This window comes from Cornus florida, unplaced genomic scaffold (genome assembly GCF_030987335.1).
Source record: "Cornus florida cultivar Cherokee Brave unplaced genomic scaffold, ASM3098733v1 CherokeeBrave_3.0.0_Hap2_Chr09, whole genome shotgun sequence".
Lineage (NCBI taxonomy): Eukaryota > Viridiplantae > Streptophyta > Magnoliopsida > Cornales > Cornaceae > Cornus > Cornus florida.
The window spans coordinates 82,188,890-82,202,257 of NW_026775579.1; the positions used below are offsets into that span (position 1 = coordinate 82,188,890).

General features: G+C 31.2%; 1 protein-coding gene across 2 annotated transcripts; it reads right to left on the bottom strand.

Moving 5' to 3' along the window:
* Window positions 1-3,242: 3,242 nt before the first annotated feature.
* LOC132274660 (disease resistance protein RPM1-like) lies at window positions 3,243-12,060 on the bottom strand. 2 transcript variants are annotated; one of them, XM_059775983.1, is made up of 2 exons: window positions 11,846-12,060; window positions 3,243-6,456 (listed from the first exon to the last, which is right to left on the bottom strand). In XM_059775983.1, exon 2 carries the CDS (start codon window positions 6,286-6,288, stop codon window positions 3,514-3,516), a length of 2,775 nt encoding a protein of 924 aa, XP_059631966.1. In that variant the 5' UTR covers window positions 6,289-6,456; window positions 11,846-12,060; the 3' UTR covers window positions 3,243-3,513. The 2 variants fall into 2 exon arrangements, with proteins under 2 accessions (XP_059631966.1, XP_059631965.1); XM_059775982.1 differs by having other exon boundaries at window positions 3,243-6,461.
* Between the last annotated feature and the right edge of the window lie 1,308 nt (window positions 12,061-13,368).

Genomic DNA, 13,368 nt, shown 5'->3' on the forward strand with positions numbered 1-13,368 from the left:
TCTTGCATATACCCCAATAGTTCAGGGGGGTTTTTTGCAACTTTTATAGTTCAGGGGGGTTTCTTGCACATACCCCAATAGTTCAGGGGGGTTTAATACACTTTACCCTATATACATATATATATATGTGTGTGTGTATAAATGTATATATATATACACACACACGTACCCATTTTGTTTGAACATATACATATATATCCACCAAAAAGTAGCCAACTGGTCTGCGTTTGTGACTGCCCGTTAACTCATTTTCTTCTTTATTTGAGTTTCTTTATAAGTAAATTATCCTTTATATTTTTCCGGTTAATTATTTGACAACTCAGCTTCCTTCTCTATGTTGTTAAAATACACATGTGACATGTGACTAATTTTCGATCTGTATCGATCTTTCGTTCATTTTAATTTAATGAATTATTATGTTTTTTTTTTCTTTTCTTATATTCTAGATAGTAACCATTTTCAGTTTATCTTCCATATAAGTTCCTACCCTGACACCCTGTTACATGAGAAACAGGGCAAAATTTTCCATTTATACTCCTGTAGAGAAAACAGTAACTTAGAAGTTCCTTCTATCAGTGCAGTTCTTATTTGCCTCTAGAACCTGGCTAAGTTGTGTATGTACTTCATTTAGCTATATAATGGTTCTTAGGTTTTTTACACACGGCCTTTGTTCCACTTTGGGTGCCATTACTCAGTAGCAGTGGTAAAATCAAGGGCTAATAAGCATGATGATGTGGCACAATCGAAGAAAAAATATACAAATTAAAAAACAGGTTTGACGTATATATATATTGTTTTTGTCATTATTGTGGTGGTATGGAAGACAACCCAGGTTGAGTCCAGCGAAGACAAACGCAGACCAGTTGCGGGTTTCACATATAAAATATATTCTTTTCATCTGTTCTTTTGTCATTATTGGAGAGTTAAAGGGCATGACAAACGCAGACCGGAGAGAGCAGATGAGGGCCCGAGAGGGAGTTTAGAGAAAGAAATGGGTTTGTAGAGAGAGATTTTAGAGAAAGAAATGGGTTTGCAGAGAGTTTTGAGAGAGAGAAGAGAGAGAAATGGGTTTGCACAGAGAGTTTTGAGAGAGAGAGAGAGGAGAGAGCGCAAAAGCAGTTGGAAAAATGTAAGTAAATGAATTTAACCCTATATATATATATATATATATAGATACATGAGGGACATAATTGTCATTTAAATAACTTGATATTTTGAAATAAATAAGATTAAAAAATTAAGGACAAAGTTGTCTTTTTTCATGTTTTTAATTGTGATTTTAACGGAAAAAATATAAATGGACCTAAGTGATAGTTATTTTCGAAAAATATTTGAGAGTGATATTTGGCTAAACCTGAGGGGGTGTCAGTAAAATTAATAAATAAAAAAAAATAAAATAAAAGTTTAAAGCACATACATGTGTTCCCTTTAAGGGGAGCATTTAAAAAAAAAAAAAAAGTGACATATTTATAAAATTGCAGATAACTGTGTTTGGGTGGGTTAATTTCTTATCGGCAATTTTATAAGTAGGTGGATTAATTTTTTTTTTTTTTTTTAAATGATGCATGCATTGTTATTAGGTAATTATACTAATTTTTTTTATAATGACTTTTATATAATATAAGAGTTAAACTACTACTTTGTCATAGTGTTTTTATTTTAAATAAAAAAAATATTATTTAATGCTTAACTTCTCATCATATGTGTATAATGTTAATTTATTTCAAAAATAAAAAGTTGAATACTTTAAATTGAAAATGTTATGTTTATGTACTTATTTAACAAATTATGCTGCTATGCAAATGGCTAAGGTAATGAATAACGTGAGAGGGCAGAGGGGTAGGAGGAAGGTGGAAATGGGGCCACCCAACATTATAATAGTAATTTTTTTTAAAATTTATTTATTTATTTATTTTAATTATTTATTATTTTTTAAAATTTATTATTATTTTTTATTTTTAAATTATTTTTTTCGAATGGTTTTAAATTTTTTTGTTTTTTATTTTTTAATTATTAATTGTTTTTAAAAGAACTTTCTAGAGAGAGAAATTTAGAGAGAGGGGATTGATAAGAGACAAATTTAGAGAGAGAAGATTATGAGAGAGAGAAATGAGTTGAGTGTAATATAGAATAGATGTATGTTGTGTGTTTATTATGTGATGGGTGAAATATGGGTTGAATATGGTTAACCATATTCAACCCATCTTGATCCTCAAATTAAGTTGTTAAAATTACCCAACCTATCTTGACCCCCAAATTAAATATGGTTCACCTATAATCATTAAAAGACGGGCAAATATGGGCGGGTTGATGGTTCCTGACCCATTTTACCACCCTAGAGTTCTCCAAACTAGGTGAGCCCAGTTGACATTTGGTGATGGGGGTAAGAAAGATAAAGAATGGTGTGTTTTAAGGAGAATTTGCGTGTGGGAGATGGTGATCGACCAAGCAATTATATCTTTAGTTGAGGGGTTGGGAGGGGAGATGGACGATAAGGCCGGCAGGTATAAGGAATAGTATAGCAGGTGGAAAGGACCAGGAAGCACCATTGATGAATTGGTCGACAGTACCAAATCTAGCAATGAGAGAGTTGTCAATGAATGAAGTTGAGTAGCTGTGGAAGGGAGGCCTGCATGACACCAATTATCAAACCAAAAGTGAGTTTCCTTCCATTGCCCACTTTGTGTTTAATTAACTTGACTCTAGTGTGCCTCTGCTGCAAGAGAAACAGAGACTAGTGAGGGAGAGGGTTTGAGGTCGAGGGTTTGGTTTTTAAGTTTTGACTCTCTCTGTCTTCCCTTGATGCGCCGCTCAGTTCCCACATAAGACTTAAGAAATTAGGATTGTAAGAAATGGGTAACGGGATAAGTCGGTAAAATAAGTTATTAATGTTTTATATATATATATATATATATATATAGTTATATGCCCAGATGGATATGTATAAGAATTCTAACCAGTCCCATGACCCGCGACGGGTATAAAATTTGTATTCATGCCCGCTCTAACAGCATAAAAATTGTTCCCATATCCGTTTTTAACGGAATGGGGTGGGACGGGGCTGTAAAAATTGCCACCCCTACTCTTAATTATCCATCAACAACAACTACAACATTAATAACCATGACAACAACAACAGCTAAATTAAGCAGGTAGCGATCTTTTATTTCATATAACACCAGATCGATGTACTAAGTAGTCATATGCATCCATAGGTCGCCGACATTACAACCAAGAAGAAATAAGAACAATCCACAATGAGTATTTGATTATAAATATGTCACAAACTTGTAAGAAAACCCACTCAGTGATTGATTTAAGAAACTACAAGCTAGTTCACGTACAGAGTGACACAAAAGTTTTAGTTACCTTCATGCATGAGATGGACGTAGTACCAAGACAAGTTATGTCCAAATGATACAGGGGACAATAAGGAAAGAAATGGATACTGATTTTTAATGAAACACATAACATGCAAAACGAAAACGTGTTACCTTCTTGCAGTAGATCAAATCAGGACAAGATTTCATAAAACCGTTTGTTTTGGGACTGGAAGATATGTTTGATCACGGGGATGTGTCTAACCTTTGGGCGATCCACGCTCTCTTCTCCACGTATTCGATCTATGAGCTCACGCAGAACTATTTCCAAAATCAATTCTTGGAGATGCATGAGATATTCGACACCATAAGGCAACATCTTCAACCCCTCACATGCACGTAGAGTCAGGTGTTGGAGACCTGGCATCACTCCCTTCTCTATTGTTATCTCACTCAGTTGAGGGAGATATACCAAGAATAGAAATTTAAGCTTGTGGAAACCTGTATCGAAGCATAAATGCGTTCCCATGTAGGCATTGTGAAGCACAAGCTTCCCTAAATTAGGCAGTGCTTGGATGTATGGAAGTGGGTCTTCTCTCAGCCTGGACCAAAGCAAACACAAAAATGTGAGGTTTTGGAGTGAGTGAATCCAATGCGGCACCTTCTTCAGCTTTCCAAATAAAACAAGCCTGCTAAGACGGGGCGGAGCTGAGGAGAGTGCATCCATTCGAAGGTGTTCTTCTTCCTCAATTACCCTCACGAATAAGCTGCGAAGAAGTTTCATATTTTCGACTAAGATGCACAAGTTTTCCTCATCTGTTTTTCTCACCTTCGTAATGACAAGAGTTGTGAGTTGGGCCATGTTCCTCGCTTCTTTCAACATCCCTGCTTCTAGATACAACACTTGCAAGTTTTTTAGCTTACAAATATTTGACGGTGACGGTGTCTCATAAAGGAGATCAAAGTCCCATGAACGTTCTGAATTGTAGCGGAACATAATTAGATGCCGCAAATTCTGTAACTTGGTAATTTCAGATGGAAGCACTTCTATCTCTGAATCTCTCAAGTCTAAGGTTTGAAGATTGTGGAGTCTTCCAATGGACTTTGGAAGTTCCTTCACCTTAGTTCTTCTCAAGTTCAAATATCTCAAATTGTAAAGATGAACTAGTTCATCTGGCAATTTCACAATCGGTGCGTCTTCCAGATCTAAGACTCTTAGTAGTCTTAAGCCAGATGGCAATGTAGTACTCAAAGATGGAGAAATCGCATTAACAACAAAAACAAAAAGAGAGCGAAGATGAGACATACACTTCCATGATTTAAGTAGTTCTCTGTCACCTTGTTTGATTGACAACCGACGCACTCCGTTCTCTTCTTTATCACTGTCATCAGTACTTGTACTACCATCATGGAGTACTGTGCAAAACTTCTCTTTTTCTGATACCGATATAGCAAGCTCCCGCATAAGATCGTGCATCTTAAATCTTCTTGGCCTTCCCGTTGGATTCCTCTCCACAACTTGAAGCAGGCTTCGGTTAATGAGTGACATAAGATAATTCTCTGATACATCCTCAGGTGTTGTCTTCTTCACCTTTTCTATAAACCCTTCTGCCATCCAAAGTCTAATGAGCCGCTTTCTCTTGATCAGATAGTCTTCAGGAAAAAGACTACAATATAAGAAGCAACACTTAAGCCGGTAAGACAAATCATTGAAGCTAAGCTGCAAGATGTTTTTCACTCTTTCTAACTCAGTGTTGTTGCTCAACATAGAGTTGTTTAAGCCATCATAAGCTTGTTTCCACTCCCATTCTAATTTTTTGGAAAACATGACACCACCCAAAGCCACAATTGCTAAAGGTAAACCATCACATTTTTTGACGAGGCCCCGAGCTAAGTTGTCGAGTCCTTGAGGACAATTGTTGTTGGGATTGCTTGAGAATGCTTTCATGCAAAAGAGGTGCCACGCATCCGTCATTCGTAGCGGTTTAAGATGGTGGACGTAGCTTTTAACTTCAGAAAAAGATGAAGCTATATCTTCTCTCCGAGTTGTAACCAAAACACGACTTCCAAGTCCTTCATCTGGAAGTGAATATTTTATGAACTTCCATACATCACCGTCCCATACATCATCCAGAACAACTACATACTTTCTTGGCTGTAAGTATTTTGACAGATGCTCGACCAGGTGTTTGTATTCCATGTTGCTCAAGTCCTCTGGAACTGCTTCCTGTGATGTGTTGAAGAACTCCTTAATCATGCGCCCAAGTAAGTCCTCAATGTCGTAAGTTTGTGAGACAGTGATCCAAGCATAGCAATGAAAAATTCGCTTGACATTTCCATGGTTGTAGGCGTTGGCAACAAGGGTGGACTTGCCTGAACCGCCCATTCCCACTACTGAAATAACAGTGCGTTGTGGTTCGCCATCCGTCAACCATCTGACTAATTTTTGTCTATCAGCTTCAATCCCGACTAGATCCTCATCCTTAAAGAAGAGAGCAGATTCAGCCTGGTTTTGCATCCATTTCTGATCGTCATGTGAGCTTGTTTCTTCCGTAGGATCGACAACACTGTAACGTTGTTTTCTTTCGGGAATCTCCTTCATCATTCTCTTGATATTCTGTAACTCAGTGGCTATTTGGCGCTTCACCCCGAGATTCTTTGGAATGCCAATAGTATCATCGAAGATTCTTTTTAATTTACCCCGACCTTGTTGCTGGTTCAAGTGATACATATACTCATCTATGACGTTTTCAACTCTGTAGGTCATGCCTCTCACATCTTCCGCCCAGGATTTCTCTACTTCTGTCATAGCTCTCTTTTTATTAGTATCCTGCAGAAAGGAACTCATCCAGTGTAACTCATTCTTGAGGTCGTTGAGTTCATCATGAACTCCTTCAATCAACGATGCTTCGTTCTCAATGACGGAAACTATCTTGCCGATCAAAAGTTCTACTGCAGCAGAGGCCATGCTTGCGTGCTAACTAGCTTCCCTTCTCAGCACTTCATTTCGTCTTCAGACGCAGTGATGGTATTTTGTTTAATTGTCAACCAACCATGACTACATTGTTTTGTTACTGACATTTGTAGGGAACACTGTTCCAATATCTGGATGATTGTGCGTAGATAATTATATGGACTGGCCTTCACAGAAATTGGCAAATAAATTATTAGAAACCATACAAAGTTAAATTAATCTATGAAATTGTCAAAGGAAGAGTCAGGAATTTATTTAAGGGGCAAATTATGTAATTAAAATTTTAAAATTTTTGTAAACGAACTGTAATATAATTTTGTTTATAATATATAGTCATAGTACACATATTTTAAAAACAAGTCTAAAAATTGAAAAAAAAATATGCAACCTAAATCAATTTTTAATTTTTTAAAAGACGTTTTGAATACTTTGATTTTGCTCTTAAAAATATATATCATTTCTATTGATGATAGATTAAGAAACAAAATAATTTTAACTAAATAAAATTTCACTAGTTTTAACAATACAAAATTATTACTTTAGTAACTTATAATAGAAGAAGGTAGTCATACAAATTATCATTTAGCAAGTTACAATTAAAAGTGTTGCTATATATATTTTTAGGTAAGGACTATAATTAGAATGAACTTAAATTTTGTTTCACAGTATTTATTCTTTCAAGAGCTAAAATGGTCCAAATTTAAAATTTTAATAAGTTTTTAAGGTTAAATTTAATTTCAAACTCTTTATTTTAAGGCCTATATATCTGTTCTGAAAAAAATAAATAAATTAATTAATTAATTAAGGATGCATTCCCTTTAGGAACTCTTTGAACTTTTGAAGAGTGTAATTAAACAAATACAAGGACAATATGAAAGCTGTGGCAGTGGAAGGCCAAGGTCCCTGTGGGACAGATTGAAGCATGAATTGTCATCTCAAATTTATTAGGTACTTTAGAGATGCATTCCCTTTAGGAAGTCCTTATACAAAGGACAATATGAAAGCTGTACGTGGCAGTGGAAGGCCAATGAATGCTTGTCATCTCAACTTTGAAGGACATGAATGAGCTGTGTTCATTTGTACACTCGGGACCAGTAAACAGCCTTGAATGGTTGAATATAGAGATGTTGAAAAGAACATATGGTTGCAAAAATCCCTTATAATTAATTATATAATAAGAAAATGTTTGTTTGTGTTCATTCCAAACGATGGATCTGAACCAAGCAAATATTATCACCAACACACCTAGTCCAACCCTGATTGTTTGTGATCATACTTCATAGTCCTATTGTCTCTTTAAATTTTGGTTTTTTTTGGGCAAAAACTCACACTCTCGTTTGTGAGGCAAGTCATCACTTTTCACAATGGTACAGAAATAGAAAAGTTACAAGATAATACATTCAAAATATATATATATACACACACATAAACCCTGATTGAGAGGTTGTTTGTGATCATACTCCACGCACGCAAATATTATCACCAACACACCTAGTCCAACCCTGACTGAGAAGTTGTTTGTGATCATACTTCATAGTTGTGTTGTCTTTTTTAAATTTTGGATAAAGTACAGTAACATTTTTTAAAATTTGCTAAAAAGATACTTAAGGAAAAGTTTATCTATTTTGAGATAATAACATCCCCTCAAGTTTAATACATCTATCAAATACACCCCAATAATAATAAATTGACATTTTTACCCTTTGACTTTTATATTAACTAATTTAAATGTTAAAATTACCTTTCCAATACCCATAACAATTTCTTTCACTCTCTCCTCTCTATTTTCTCTTCTTCAGCCCCCAACACCAACACACAGTGTCACACATATATACACATTGTCACACATTATTATTTTATTACTTGATAAATAATAAAATATCAAGTAATTGATGTATTATTTATTAAATGAGTATTAATGCATCATTTTTTTATAAGGGTCATTATAGTCTTGAAAAAAATCATTAAATCAATAAAATAAAATCTTTACCTTGATGTGTTCCTTGAGCATAACCAAGTTTTAACTTTTGGTCATTTTATAGTTATTAAATTCTCCAAATAACTTGGTGGGTTGATTTGATGATACAAGTTGTTTCGAAATTTTCATTGTTTTTATAGATGTAATTTTTCTGACTTTGGTTTTAAATTTTTCAATATTTATGTCCAATCCCTTTTATCTGCAGTGTTTGTCAAATTCTATGAGACTTGAAAAATTATATCTACAAAATATGGATTTTGGTTATTGAATGCATTAGGACATTTGTTATGATTGTGCCGTAACAATATTTAAATACTCCACTTTTATTTTTTATGTATGTGTATATGTGTGATAGGGTGTATTAGTGTTGGTGGCTGAGGAAGAGAAAATAGAGAGGAGAGAGGGAAATAAATTCTGATGAGGGTTAGAAATGTCATTTCAGCATTTAAATTAGTCAATATAAAAGTCAAAGGGTTAAAATGTCAATTTATTATCATTGGGGTGTCTTTGGTAGATGTATCAAACTTGAGGGGGTGTCATTGTCCCAAAATAGACAAACTTTTCTCTAAGTGTCCTTTTGACAAATCTCAGAAAGTGTTACTGTACTTTACCCTTAAATTTTTTTTTTTTTGTTTTCTATTCTTGTTCTTGTTCTTGTTCTTGTTCTTGTTTTCCTTTTCTTTTCTTTTTTTTCTTTTTTTCTTTTTTTTTTTTTTTTTTTTTTTTTTAAGTTTTGTGGCAAAAACTCATCACTTTTCACATCGGTATAGAAATAAAAAAGATGTTACTATACAATACCCTTCAATACACACACACTAGAAATTCTTACGTGCAGTTGCACGTAATTAAGGCTAACATGTATAAATAAATAATAGTTGTATCATTATAAAAGTATTGCATAAAAAGTGGGTTAAAAGTATTGGAAGTTAAACAAGTATACATTTGTTGAACTCTATCATCTTAGACATACCATGTCAATTGCCACTCTTTTTTATTTTTTTATTGAATTTCTTACATTTCAAATATTGTTGTCTCTTTGGTTAGATGACATATTTTTATAACTATTTCTATAATACGCGTTCAATTTATCGCGTCTATTATAGTGTCTTATTGAATGATTCTACCTAATAATAGAAAATATAAAGTAAATAAAGATATATGAAATCTACGTGTCTAATTGAATGGTCTATCTTACAAACATAATCTTGTTACATCTAATAATCTAATAATAGAAAATATAAAGTAAATTGAGTTGGTGATCCATATAAAATCTATGTGCCTAATTAAACGGTCTACCTTACAAAAATGATGATATTTTTTTTAATTACAAGTTTTTCTGCATTTTATATATTCATTGAAAAATAAATTATTCAAGACATTAATAAATGCTTTAATATTTAATTCATAAAAAGAGTACACATATAAGTCAACATAATAGAAGATTTTTATTAACTACAAGGTGATCAAAAAAATTAAATTGTAAAGTATAAATTTTATATTCGCTTGTAATTTTTATCCCCTTTTATATGAAATTAGCACTATAGTTTGCTCAACCTATTCTTATCAAGGATATAAACATAATTACGTTAGTATTATAAATATATATATATATAGATTTAAGTCTATAAAAAAAATAGATTTAAGTTATAATGAGATTGACGAAACTTTCGTGTCTCATTGAATTGTTTCACATAATAAGTAAGTATAAAGTAATTTAAGATGATGATGAAAATTCTAGGAAAATTTAATGATATGGAAAAGAAAATGATAATTAGAAATTAGGAAAATAAAATCAAAACTCTCAAAAATAAAAAATAAAAAATAAAAGTGATAAATTTGTATCACTTAAGTAGTGTATTCAATGACCCACAAATTACAAAAAACAAGAATAAATGATTTAGTTTATTGAAATGAGGTATAGTACTTTTTAGAAATTTTAATAAATGGCTAAATGATACCTTTTAGAAATTTTAATAAATAGCTAATTTTGTAAAAGAGTGACCAAAAAAAAAAATAATAAATAAATAGAGAAATAAAAACATGATGCATCATGATAGTATTACAGTAACACTCAAAAGGCTAATATCCACTAACATGATTAATATTTAGGTTATTTTGAAGTTATTTATATATAAAGAAAAGTGAATACTTCCAGCACACAAATATAGTAATAAGAAATCAATAAAATGAATAACTAACGTTGCCTTTTCATACATTTTCGACCTTTTTTATTATAACAACCAGTCCAAGTGTATCATGTTAGACTTTTTTAAGATTATGGAAAAAAAAATAGAAATGCTTTTAAGAAAAGGTAAAGAGAGAACTTCAAAGGTTTAGAGAGAAAGAATGAATTAATTTAAAATTGATCTTTTTTTCTTCAAAAAGGGATAAAGGTTATTTTATTAAAGTAATTTTTAATGAAGTCAATTGTTTTAAATTGTATAATCTCTCTCAAGGTTTAGAAAGGAAGAAGGAATTAACTTTTAAAAGAATGAGACTCGAACTCTTGACCTCTCTATAAGAAACAAGGACTTAGTACTGCTAGACTACTGGTATGTTTGTGAAAAGTTGTATTAGTTATCTTAAAAGACATGAATTTTAATAAGTACATATGACTTAAAATATTTCGATTTAACTATTAAAAAAGGAAAAAAAAAATAATATGTGAGTCCTATTGAAAACGTAATTTTTCTATTTACGAAGAACATCTTAGTGAATCAATTATGGAAAACTTCAAATGATATAGGAATTTCAATTACTAACCGTAATAAAGGAAAAAAAATAATAATAAAAATCATTGTATGAATCCTATTGGAAGGTAATTTTTTCTATTTAAAAAAGAATAATTTGAAGTAATTGGGATAAGGTGAATAAACAGTTAAAAGGGGGAGGAATAAAAAAATAAAAATAAAATAAAAAGGAAAAAGAAAAACCTATGAATTTTCTATTTAAGAGTAACCCTCGGAAGTACTGTTTAACTTTCAGAATGAGAGATCTTCAGAAAAATAAATCAAACACAATCTCTTTCTAATTTAAAATGACCCACTAAAAAATTAGTCAAACTAGAAATAAGTTATGCAAATAAAACTATTACTTAGGTATTCTAAACATAACAGTAACCTATAGAAAGAAACAATAAATCAATTATGTTTTATCAGTGCAATAATGTATATATTCGATAAAGTAAACAATTAGATATACTGCAACCATCCAAATAAGTAGATAAGCTAACCAAAAACAAAAATATAGATAACTACTAAAATATAAAGCAATTTATGCTCAAGCATGAACTAAAATAGAAACCAGAGTTTGGTTCTAAGAAAGATCCATATCATGATGTCACCATTGAAGTTGAATTAATGTATACATGATATAGATAACTACTAATTCATAATCTGTACAGAGCCGTGCCAAGCTCATCAAATATTATAGCATATATCTATATATCTCTCTATATATATATTAAACAATAAGCATATTGAAAACAATGATAAATAATTCTGGTCCATGGGCAACACAAAACATAATAGGAAAAGCTATTTCAGACAATACAAAATATATATTAAAACATACCTTATACCAAAATAGGCTTAGAGTTCTCCGCATAAACCAAATACTGACTTTCTTGACTACGCTTTGAAATTGAGTTAGATAACAAAAGTAAACATTGAAAGAAGAAATGGAATGAGAGAGGCAAGTTATATAATGTTCTTCGTACACGAGCTGTCGTGTAGACAATACCCTTCAATATATATATATATATATAGACACACACATAAATCAAAATGATTATATATATATATATATAGACACACACATAAATCAAAATGATTATATATATATATATAGACACACACATAAATCAAAATGATTTGAGTTTACTTAATCAACTAAAGACGTCTATATAATTCATTGATTCATTCTGGTCCACTAAAATTTGGCTCCCATCTTTAACAATGGTAGCAGTTCACTTATGTCCTCCAAAGTCAAATAATTGTACTTGTGGGTCCATTGACACAAATTATGGTGAAAAATTCTACACTTTATGAAATATTTGGTTGAATTATAATGACATTCTTTGAAATTTTATCAAATTTTAGGGGAAGAATTTTTTTTATAAATAACTTCACCATGACCTTTTGCAATCACCAGGTCCATGATAGTGCATTTTTAATTGAGAAAACAACCAAAGATATTATCATTGAGAAACCAACAAAATGCATTGACTTACGGAAAATTTTTTTTTTTAAAAAAAACTTTTATTTAAAGTATGAATTGTCATCTCAACTTTAATGAGTTCATTATTAAACTTGGGAGAGATGTTGAAAAGAAGGTATCCGATGCATAATTCAAGAATATTATATATAGATAGAGAGATTGTTTATGTTCATACTTCATAATCTTATTGGCAGTTTTTTTTTTTTTTTTGATATATATATATATATTATTTATTTTTTGTTACTATCACTACCGTATGCATAAATATCTCTGCTTCAATTCACTGTCCACGCCATTATAAGTAAGATTGCAAGTCTTTAACTTGGGTTAATGTTCCGGCTTAATATAATTTGAGGTGTAAAACGGGAATTTTTTTTTTTGACCTCTTACAATATAATATATATATTAATATATAATATTTTTTTCTTTCACTATTCTAGCTATATTCTTCTGGTCTTTTTAGATGACTTGTTTCTTCATTTGTTGAATTTTCTCCTAATTTTTTTGGTATATTTTGATTATTTATTATAACAAATTGATCTAGAGCTACTTTTTAAGATTGAATTGGTAATTTATCTATTCTCCTCTTCTTTTTGGGTCTATTCGACTGCATTAAATGTAATACTCCTAATTTTAAAAGAATAGTCTCGGCATTTTTAATATTTATTGTATTGCATTTTTCTTTATTTTATTGTCTTAATCGCATTTTTATTTATTTTATTGTTTTTCAATTATTTAAATTGGTTGTATGTGCATTATTTGGTTTAATTAATTGTTTAATGGTTTATTTGTTTAATCAGTCATGTTACTTAATATGTTTTTGGTAACTGTTTATATAATTTTATTTATTTATTTAATTGTGTTTATTTAATTGTTTA